At 40.2% G+C, this 11,560-nt stretch overlaps 1 protein-coding gene across 3 annotated transcripts in view; it reads right to left on the bottom strand.

Moving 5' to 3' along the window:
* Nucleotides 1–11,560, bottom strand: part of LOC122549068 (putative Polycomb group protein ASXL3) — a 294,423-nt gene that overhangs the window by 19,856 nt on the left and 263,007 nt on the right. For all 3 annotated transcript variants that reach the window (XM_043688272.1, XM_043688273.1, XM_043688274.1), the window contains one exon: nt 7,709–7,805. In XM_043688272.1, the coding sequence (XP_043544207.1) occupies nt 7,709–7,805 (97 nt within the window). The remainder of the gene's footprint in view (nt 1–7,708; nt 7,806–11,560) is intronic.

Here is an 11,560-nt window from a genome sequence, read left to right as displayed (position 1 = left end):
ACGTGCAAACTCCACACAGTCAGTCGCCTGAGGCGGGAATTGAACCCGGGTCTCAGGCGCTGTGAGGCAGCAGTGCTAACCACTGGGCCACCGTGCCGCCCACTAATTATTCTTTTAGGCCATCTATTGATCTCTGTGCTCTAATGCATCTGAAATTGGTATAATTGCTCTATCTGAGGCTGAACAGTCAACATGCTATTTGCTTGTATTATGTTGATTCAAATACAAGATATAAAAATAAACTCAATACAACTTTAGGCAACATATGAACAAAGTCATTGTTCCAGTTTTATTATGATTTTTGAGCAATTTAATTTATCCTCACTGTGTCCGCATTCTCTTTATTTTTATACTATAACGATAGATCATATCTTATGAGGAAACAGACTTGTAAGTGAATTATGGAGAGAAGATGACATGGAAGAAGACCAAGAGGAAAGAAGAGTATGTAGGAAGCTAATGGCAAATGAAAAGATTGGCCAGGATAGAGAAATATGAAAGGACTCCTATGTGTCAAAGTCAGAATACACCATTTATCATGGTCAATATGTTATTCAGTATGCTGTACTTAATCTGGAAGCCCTTTAAGTTTCATCCACCACTCAATTCAATTATAAAATAAATATTGCAGGATTTACCTTTGGGAAGAGATAAGCAAATTAAGAAAAAGCAGAATGTAGCTCTGATAATAATAGATGTATACATGACAGCAGAGAAAAATTATCTTAGCTCAGAAAATCAAGAAGTAGAATTAATTGGGTGGAGTTAGGAAACTGAAAACATGGGCCTTTAACACCAGATTTGGATTCTATGATGATGATAGTGGTGGCACGGTGGCTCACAGCGCCAGGGACCCAGGTTTGATCCCAGCTTCGGGCGACTGTCTGTGTGGAGTTTGCACATTCTCCCTGTGTCTGCATGGGTTTCCTCCAGGTGCTCCGGTTTCCTCCCCCAATCCAAAGATGTGCAGGTTGGGTGAATTGGCCATGCTAGATTGCCCATAGTTTTCAGGGATGTGTAGGTTAGGTGCATTAGTCAGGGCTAAATGTAGAGTAATGAGGAATGAGTCTGGGTGGATTACCCTTCGGAGAATCGATGTGAATTTGTTGGGCCAAAGGGCCTGTTGCCACACTGTAGGGATTCTATGATATGATGATTATACTGTAGGCCACAGCAAATTAGAAGTAGGTGTAACAAGTAGTAGTGAGAGACTGTAATATTTGTACAGTCTGGGAAACCAAATTTGTAGTAGTGTATAAGAGTATGTGTTAGTGGTATGAAAGACAATTTGGCAAAGGTAGTTTGGACAATCTTTATGAAAGTATATGAATAGTAAAAAAAAAGACTTGCAATTACACTGAACATCAGAGGGATAGTTAGTAAATTTGCAGATGACACCAAAATTGTAGATGTAGAAGACATTGAAGAAGGTTATCTCAGAGTACAATTGGATCTTGATCAGATGGTCCAATGGGCCGAGGAGTGGCAGATGGAGTTTGATTTAGGTAAATGTGAGGTGCTGCATTTTGGAAAGGCAAATCAGAACAGGGGTTATGCACATAATGGTAAAGGTGTTGGAGATTGTTGCTGAACAAAGACACTCTGGCGTGCAGGTTCATAGTTCCTTCAAAATGGAGTTGCAGGTAGACAGGATAGTGATGAAGGTATTTGGTATGCTTTCCTTTATTGGTCAGAGCATTCAGAGTTGGGAGTTCATGCTTTGGTTGTACAGGACATTAGTTAGGCCACCTTTGGAATATTGTGTGCCATTCTGGTTTTGCTCCTATAGGAAGGATGTTGTGAAACTTGAAAGGGTTCAACAAAGATTTATAAGGATGTTGCCAGTTTTAGAGGGTTTGTGCTAGAGGGAGAGGCTGAATAGGCTGATGCTGTTTTTCCTGGAGCTTCGGAGGCTGAAGGGTAACCTTATAGAGGCTTATAAATCATGAAGGCCCTGAATATGGTAAATAGACAAGGTATTTTCCTTTGGGTGAGGGTGTCCAGACTAGAGGGCCTAGGTTTAGGGTGCGAGAAGAAGGATTTAAAAGCAACTTAAGGGGCAACGTTTTCACGTTGTCATGCATTCCAGATCTTATTTAACTGGCAATAGATTAGGAAATGTCAATGTACAAAGGGACCTGGGTGCCTTGAACACCAGTCACTGAAAGCAAGATGCAGTTGCAGCAAGTAGTTTGGAAGCAACTTCTATGTTGGTCTTCATTGCAAGAGGATTTGAGTACAGGAGCAAGGAAAACCTACTGAATATGTTCATGGCCTTGGTGAGAGTAAACCTGGAGTACTGTGTGCAGTTTTGGTCTCTTTACTGTAGCAGGCTTTTGGATGTTAAAACACAGATAGATTGCTATCTTTGCCAAATAGCAAGCAATGCTGGGTACATTGGTCAAGTAGAATCATAGAATCTCTTCGGTGTGAAAGGAGGGGCCATTCAGCCCATTGAGTCCACACCAACCCTTTAAACAGCATCCCATTCAGACCCAGCCCCTACTGTATCCCTGTGCCCCACACCCCACACTTACTTTGGCTAATCTACTTAGCCTATACATCCCTGACTGCACTACGAAAATTACTTTTTTAAGTATGGCCAATCTACCTAACCTGCAAATCTTTAGACATGGGAGGAAACTGGAACACCGAGAGAAAACCTACAAAGACACAGGAATAACATGCAAATTCCACACTGACAGTCACCAAACACTGGAATTAAACCCAGGTCTCTGGTGCTGTAAGGCAGCAGTGCTAACCACTGAGCCAGCATGCTGCCCAAAACTTAAGCCACAATCCTAGATACAAGACACAGTGCAAACACAACAGCCAGATGCTAATGTCATTAGCATAAAGTAAAAGGCAACAGTTATCCTGGACAGACATATCTATTCCATTTCTCATTTCGGAATGTTCATCTACTGTCACATTTAGTAAAGATTCCATTATTTTTTCAAATGACTGATGTAAGGCTTGCTGGGCTAAAATTCCCTGGACATGTTCTGTTCCTCTTCTTAAATAAAGGAATTACATTAGCTGTCTGTCAGTCCTCTCGCATGATACATCTTATGAACTAATTATAAAAAATATAACTAGTAATTCCGTGGCTATTTCTTCCTTAGATTATTTTAAACAACTTAGAATCCATCTGGACAAACAACTTTATCTTCTCTTAGTTTGTTTAAATTTACGACTATTTTTATTATAGTTGCAATTATCTCATTAGTCATCCCTGCATATGCTTATCTATTTCATTAGTATAAAACAATATGAAATAATTATTTAATATTTCTGCCATACCTCTATTATCTGCAGTTTAACTATTTATCCCTTGGTGATTTTGTTCTTATTACATATCCAAAATATTTTTGTCTTCTATTCCTTGAATTTATAATTTAACTTCATAGTTCATTTTTGCCTTGTATACAGTTTACAAGAATTTTACTAACTGGCATGGTAATTGGTAATTGGTAATCAGATTGATTGAATGGTGAAAACAAAAGTTGCTGATTGAATGTTACAATCTCCTTTGTTGGTTGTGCATCAGTTTGAAGCAGCGATAGGCAGAAATTTCCCCTCCTCGAAGAGTTGAGAGTGAAAAATCAGATTCTCAAAGTGAAAAACTACTTATCGAGTTTGTCATCAAGCTGAGGATGACAAGTTTAGAATCTTGTCTGTGAGAGGTGAGAAACTAATTTCCATGCATTTCCATCTCATTAATACCCATCCACCATTTTAAAATTACACTTCCAATCTTCCATTTGCCACAAAAAAAATCGCTTCAACAACTAGTGCAGCTGGTGACCATAATAACTGTGACCATAATCTTATTTCATTTTTATATGGAGCACAAGATCTCTTCATGGTCAATGGTCCCACTCTTCCTGGACCCGTCTAGCATGCAACTTGCCATTGGCAAAGCAGCAGCCACAGAATATCATTATACTTATTTTCTACCCAATTCCAATACTTCAGACTTCAAGCATATATTCCGGAGCTGACGGACAGTCAGGAATGTGTATGTTTCTGCCAGGTCACTACATAGGATTTTAGCACTAACCTACAACCAACCATCTTCCATATCTAATCATGTTTCTTGGCTGGTCCAGTTGTAGACTAGGGGTTTGGCCATAGTCAGGTGCTTGGTGGTACCAGAGACTGGAGATCCATGTCCTTGCAGTCTAGAGATTGGGCAACAGTTGTCTGGGGATGGCCTGCCACCTTAGTCAGGGGAGTTTGGCTGCCAGTAGTCAGAGGGCTTATCAGGTACAGTCATAAAGTCATACAGTCTTAGAGTCATAGAGTCCAACAGCATGGAGACGGACCCTTCGGCCCAAACTGGTCCATGCCGATCAAAATGTTCGTCCACACTAACCCCATTTCCCTGCACTTGGCCCACATCCTTTTAATCCTTTCCACTTACATATATTTGTCCAAATGCCTTTTAAATGTTATTAATGTACCCACCTTAACCACTTTCACTGGCAGCTCATTCCATATGCGTACCAACCTCTGTATAAAAAAGTTGCCACTCAGGTTTCCTTTTATTCTTTCCCCTCTAACCTTATACAGATGCCCTCTAGTCCTTGATTCCCTAACCCTGGGAAAAAGACTTGAGTACTTTCACCCTATTCCTGCCTCTCATGATTGCAAACATCTCTATAAGGACCACCCCTCAGGCTCCTATGCTCTAAAGAAAAAAGTCCTCACTTGTCCAACCTCTCCCTATTACTCAGACCATTGAGTCCAGGCAACATCCTTGTAAGTTTCTTCTGCACTTTTTCCAGTTTAATAACATCTTTCCTATAACAAGGTGACCAAACTGAACACATTGCTCCAAGTGCAGCCTCACCAGTCCTGTATAACCGCAACATAACTTTCCAATATCTATACTCAGTGCCCTGACTGATGAAGACCAGTGTGCCAAAAGCCTTCTTCAATGCCCTGTCTACCTGTGACTCCACTTTCAGAGAACTGTGAACCTGAACTCCAAGCTCTCTCTGCTCCACAATACTCCTTAAGGCCCTACAATTCATCATGAAACTCTTACCTTTATTTGACTTTCCAAAATGCAAGACCTCACGTTTATCTATATTAAACCCCATTTGCCATTTCTCGGTCCACTTCACCAGGTGATCCAAGATCCTGCTGCAATTTCTGGTAACCTTTCTCACATTCCATGATACCGCCTATTTTAGTGTCATCAGCAAACTTACTAATCATGTTCTCATCCAAATCATTGATATAGATAATGAACAGTAATGGGCCCAGCACCAACTTCTGAGGCACTCCACTCGTCACAGGCCTCCAGTCCGACAAGCACCCTTCCATTATTACCATCTGCTTCCTACCATCAGGCTAATTTTGTATCCAATTTGCCAGCTCACCCTGGATTCCATGTGATCTAACCTTCCAGAGCAGCCTACCATGTGGAACTTTATCAAAGGCCTTATCGAAATCCATGTAGACTATGTCTACCGCCCTGCCCTTGTCAACCTTCCTGGTCAATACCTCCTCTACCGTGATATGCACTGTCCCCAAGATATCACTACTAACTTCTCTTAGTTCACAAGTTTTCATGTCTTTCTCCACGGTAAACACAGAGAAGGAATATTCATTGAGAACCTCACCCATCTCCTGCTTAAAGTACCTCTTTGGATTCACCCTAATCTTCTCAGCCAAGGCTATTTCGTGACCCCTTTTCGCCCTCCTGATGTCCTTCTTCAGTAAACTCCTGTATTCTCTGCATACTTCCAGGGATTTCCTTGATCCCCGCTGCCAGTACCTTAGCCAGGCCTCCTTTTTACTGGCCAAAGCCTCAATATTTCCTGTCATCCAGGGTTCCCTATTCCTGCTAACCTTGCCCTTCACCCTCTCAGGAACATATAGACCATGACCTCTAGCTATATCACTTCTAAAGGCCTCCCACTTGATGGAGGTCCCTTTGCCTGCAAACAAATTATTCCAATCAAACCCTGCAAGCTCCAGTCTAATTCCATCAAAATTCGCCTTGCCCCAATTTAGAATTTTAACCTGTGAACCAGTTTTGCCCTTCTCCATAACTAGTTTAAAATTATGGGATCTTATTCAGATGGGCCAATGGGCTGAGGAGTGGCAAACGGAGTTTAATTTAGATAAATGCGAGATGTTGCATTTTGGGAAAGCAAACGTAGCAGGACTTATACACTTAATGGTAAGGTTCCGGGGAGTGTTGCTGATCAAAGAGACCTTGGAGTGCAGGTCCATAGCTCCTTGAAAGTAGAGTTACAGATAGATAGGATAGTGAAGAAGGCATTTGGTATGCTTTCCTTTATTGGTCAGAGTATTGAGTACAGGAGTTGGGAGGTCATGTTGCGGCTGTACAGAACATCGGTTAGGCCACTGTTGGAATATTGCATGCAATTCTGGTCTCCTTCCTATCGAAAAGATGTTGTTTAACTTGAAAGGATTCAGAAAAGATTTACAAAGATGTTGCCAGGGTTGGAGGATTTGAACTATAGGGAGAGGTTGAACAGACTGAGGCTGTTTTCTCTGGAGCACCAGAGGCTGAGACCTTATAGAGATTTAAGTTCAAGGAGTTCAAGGCAAGCATGGAGTTGGGTGTGACCCTTCTTCAAATCTTTGTTCGAGGATTACATTTAAGTAATATTGAATCATGCTATTTCCTTCCTAAATCATTGAAATGATATATTTTTCCATTGAAAATAGTTATATCAGTGGTCTTTCAATTCAGATAAATTGGGCTATCATTGTGTCAGGCACAATGACCAGTGTCAGTTCTACTTGCATCCATGAAGTGAATTGCTGTTTATAAATATTGTAAGTATGTGCTGTATTTAAACCATGATACAATGGAATTGGGGTCACATTTATCAGACTCAGTTATGCATAAATTCAAGAGTAAAATTCAATATTTAAATATTTTGTATCTCTTGCAGTAAAATATATTTTTAGTTTAAAATATAAAATCACAAGACGAAAATGTCAGCATATGTGCTAAATAAGAGGTCAAAATCAAAATTTGTCTAGGTTTAACCTCTAAATCTAAATGTCTGCTAAGTTTTATTGCCTGGTTTAGAAATTAATGATTTTTGAATATACTTGCCATTTAAATTATGACAAAGCTATGTCTTTGGGATTCATATTTTCACAGGATTTATATACAACTGACATTCAATCTGAAAGAAAATAGGAATTTATAAATGTTGACACAATTTCCACATATAGCTATTATTCAAACCTCATCTGATTTAATGTTCACAATACCGCATGATATGTTTGTGAAAAGACTCCAATAAATTGTCTCGTGGACGATAATGCAGATTTTACATTGACATTGACACTAACTTTTACTGATCAGTAAAACAGCCTGAAATTCAATGACAATTGCACACTGTGCATATTACTTGGGAGGGCTGCTAACGTGAGTTTTGTTTGTGAGGCCAGTAAGCAGGAGCTCATTTGAACTCAACCTGCTTACTAGTTGCCATTCTGCTGGGTAGAGGGTGTCGAAAGCTACACTAACAATGCGGAGAATGCACCTGAAAATTTTTACTATTCATGGGAGAGAAGGTTGAGGAAATACTACAGAAGAAACATGGCCACAGGCTAGACAAAATTGAATACTCCTACTTTGATGAAAGCATCAAATTCAAAGTTCTGCTTGTACATCACAGATTTAGATGAATTGATGAATTAATTGTACCTTCTGCTAATCGTTCCTTCCAACCTTGTGCTGCGTAAGCAAAGAATTCATTATTCAGGGCTGAAGCACTGAGGCGAGAAACCCCATCACACCCAACCTGAAAACAAGATAATCTCAGCATCAGAGATAGAATGAAATAAATATTACATACTAAAAGTGTTCCTTCATCAATTGGGAACAAATGTCTCTACTTCTTTATTGAATTGAGTTCATGTTATGTGCAGCTAGCAGCTGTGATTGTATTAAACTGTTTCACACATTGATTGTGGTTGATGAGTTTAGCTCAGGTACAAATCGATATTGAACTTGGCTTGCAAACTGAAATCTTTCCAGCAGCATAGAGGAGACGCTCATCTCTATAAATCAGTGACACTGGACTTCTATTGGCATATGTCTGTATGGAGGGCATAAATTGCAATTTCCTGATCTCTACCATGCTGACACCAAGGGCAGTATTTAATGAAGGTGACAGTGGCCTGGATAACTTCTGAAAGCCTTGCATCACTTCTTCCTGGAAAGGTTTTCAGAGCTGTGCCTGTCAGATGCTTAGTTAGAAAGTGATGACATTTCTCTGGGAGGTGGAGGTACTGCCCCACCAAAGAGTTGCTGGCCATTTAGAGACTAGCAACTGTGGCAATGGGGAAGCAGTTGCTGCTGCTAGCACTATACGCACTCTAGGTCTATGATTACCAATGGATTCAGATGCAGGTGAGTGATGCTAAGTAGAAGCCCAGGATGGGTATTGTAAAGGGTTATAAGGGCCAACAACAAGGCAGGGAGTAACTTTCAGCAAGTCCACCCCACTTTCTAAGTCTCCTAATGAGGCACATTTTAGTATGACCCTATCCCCCGGCACTAACCGTCACATTAAGTAGGCACTAATTGTCCACTTGCTGTTAACAGGCTTTATTAACTGGTGAGAAGGATGGTCGCGTGTAAGCTAAGATAGTGGCATAAAGGCAGCAGGGTCCTCACAAGCAAACATACCATTGGTGGAGGGCATCAAATTCTGCCCTAAGTATGTCATTCTAATTTAAGATGTTTATGTGTGGAATTACCTATGATAGGCAGTTTAATTCATTCGGGGCGGACAATTTGTGCATCATTACATAATATTGAGGTCTACAGCATTTTAACATGGGCATTGAAATGAAAGTCTCAAATTTGGGAGCTACCAAGATGTTATATAAAACAACATCTGTCAGGCATCTAGCAGGTTGCTGTTATCCTGCATCTTTGACACAGCTGGTAGAATTTTTATCAAAATGTGGAGTGCATCATGACCCTCAAGGAGAGCAGTCCAGAACAAATGTAAAGCAGTCATTATCAGTTTACTTTTCCTTTCTTTTCTTCTCTTCTTTCATATCCAGAAATGCTCTTAGACACAACTGAATACTTTCTTTTCCTCACCATCACCAAATCACCTGTATTTTTTTCATCTATTCATCATCTCCAGCAATCACTGCCTGTTTAATATCTTATACAAAACACTAAACATGTGGAAACAGTGCAGAAAAATGCTGGCTGAACGGTTAAGAAAGGAGAAACTATTAATAATTAGTAAGTATTTATGACACTAATCTTTGCTCACCTCCAAGCAGTTCAAGGACTTTCAAATCTTATAATAAATGCCCATGAAACAGATCTCAATATGTACAACATATAAGATATATAATATATACAGCGCAATATTCCAGAGAAATTGTTTATTCATTTAGCTCTGCAAGCGGTCAAATGTAAAATAAATCATCTAACATGGCTCAGTATTATGTATACATGTATACTTCAATCATAGGTAGCATGCTGACAGACCCCAGATGAATTTCCCATTTCATTACAGTTCTGAATGGAATACACCAAACTGTTAAGCCTTCAAATGAGGAGAGGTGAAGTAGCTCACTTTCTTTTCTCATCTCTCCCGGGTTGATTGCAACATGATTATTTGAAAAATGGTCCCATTCTTTGTGGATGCATTCCTTTCAGAACCATTAATTTGTTTTAAAAAGAGCCAATTTAAGAAGGCTTCCTTGAATTAACAAAGAAGAGAATTTATCAGTAGCTACATGCAAGATAAAATACTAATGCACCATATATGAACACAAAAGGAAAGGTGAGGAAAGGTATACAGATCATACTCTGAATTGTTTGGGAAGAGTGGATAGTTGAATATTGTGACCATTTTCAAGGAGGGTTCCAGTAATATTTATGTTACTAGTTAAAGAGTTAGATTAGATTAGATTCCCTACAACATGGAAACATGCCCTTCGACCCAACTAGTCCACACCAACCCTCCGAAGAGTAACCCATCCAGACCTATCCCCGCTAACTTATGCACCTAACTTTATGGACAATTTAGCATGACCAATTCACCTAACCTGCACATCTTTGGATGGTGGGATGAAACTGGAGCACCCAGAGGAAACCCATGCAGACACGGGGAGAATGTGACAGACAGTCACCGAGGCTGGAATCGAACCTGGGTCCCTGGTGCTGAGACAGCAGTGCTAACCACTGAGCCACTGTGCCACATTAGTTTTGCAATTCTTAGTTTTGCAGATTGCATGGTATTCTATAGTTTGGATTCATTTTGACTGTGACTGAATTCCAGCATTCAGGGTGAGAAAAATTCTTTTTGTTGTGCTATTTTCTTTTGTCTGGCAGCTAGCTCGGTGAGAGAGTGTCCTTACCTAACTAGGTTATAGTTCTTTGACTGTGACCTTCACAGCATGCTAATTCTCAAAAGCTGCCTGGTTTACCTGAGAATGTTCAGTCCAGCTAGCACAGTCCAGCTGAGTTGAAACTGGCTTGTGTGTGTTCTTCAAAGAGAGAACACAAAATGTGCCTACAGTTTGGGACGTAATCTGCAGGAGCTAGTTTCTTGTTGAGCAGGAAGTCATCAGCCTCTGGGATCAGTTTTGTTTTGCCTCATCCTTCCTTTGAAGGGCTGTTGTTTGAAATTTTGTTCTCGTCCATAGATATGACTTCTCTGTAGGTGTTGCCTTAACTTACATTCACAGCCATTTTGGCTATATCAGCCTTCTTTTAAAAACACACATTTTAGAATTATAGGTTAAAGATGTCCTCAGTAATTTGAGGTTCTGATCTGTGGCCATGACATTATTGATTCACCATGAACAGTTGGAAATTCTCTTACTGACTCACTGCAGGAGACGACTAAGAGTGAGGCCTATGAAATATCGGTTCTTGTAGGTAAATTCCCTCATTTCAAATGTCATGACAGATTTAGAAAAGTGAAATGGAAGGGTATAATTTGTGTGAAAGAGCTAAGAAAACAGAAGCAGATAATGATGACACAGGTGGTAGAGAAACCTGTTGTCTTGAATTCTATCTTGCATCCTGCCTCAGCTATCTTCCACCCTTGGAAGCTCCTTGGATGCTGCCTGAACTGCTGTGCTCTTCCAGCACCACTAATCCAGAATCTGGTTTCCAGCATCTGCAGTCATTGTTTTTACCATTTTATCTTCCACCCTTGATCAAAAGAAAAGCAAAGTCAAACATCAGTCAGTTTAAGGAGGAGAAAGTGAGGACTACGGATGCAGGAGATCAGAGTTGAAGAGTGTAGTGTTGGAAAAGCACAGCCGGTCAGGCGGCATCCAAGGAGAAGGAGAATTGATGTTTCGAACTTATGCCCTGATGAAGAGATTGTGCTCAAAATGTCAATTCACCTGCTCCTTGGATGCTGCCTGACCAGCTGTGCGTTTCCAGTACCACACTCTTCAACACCAGTCAGTTTAATCCCAGTAATAGGAATACTTTTAAAAATCAGAATCTGGGCTAAAATTTAACAATCATAGGCTAAGTATGGATTAATTCAGGAAAGTCTACATTGAT

The sequence above is a fragment of the Chiloscyllium plagiosum genome, chromosome 4 (genome assembly GCF_004010195.1).
Source record: "Chiloscyllium plagiosum isolate BGI_BamShark_2017 chromosome 4, ASM401019v2, whole genome shotgun sequence".
Taxonomy (NCBI): domain Eukaryota; kingdom Metazoa; phylum Chordata; class Chondrichthyes; order Orectolobiformes; family Hemiscylliidae; genus Chiloscyllium; species Chiloscyllium plagiosum.
Note: the sequence above shows the minus strand (reverse complement) of the source record. Positions and strands in the feature narration are given on the sequence as shown.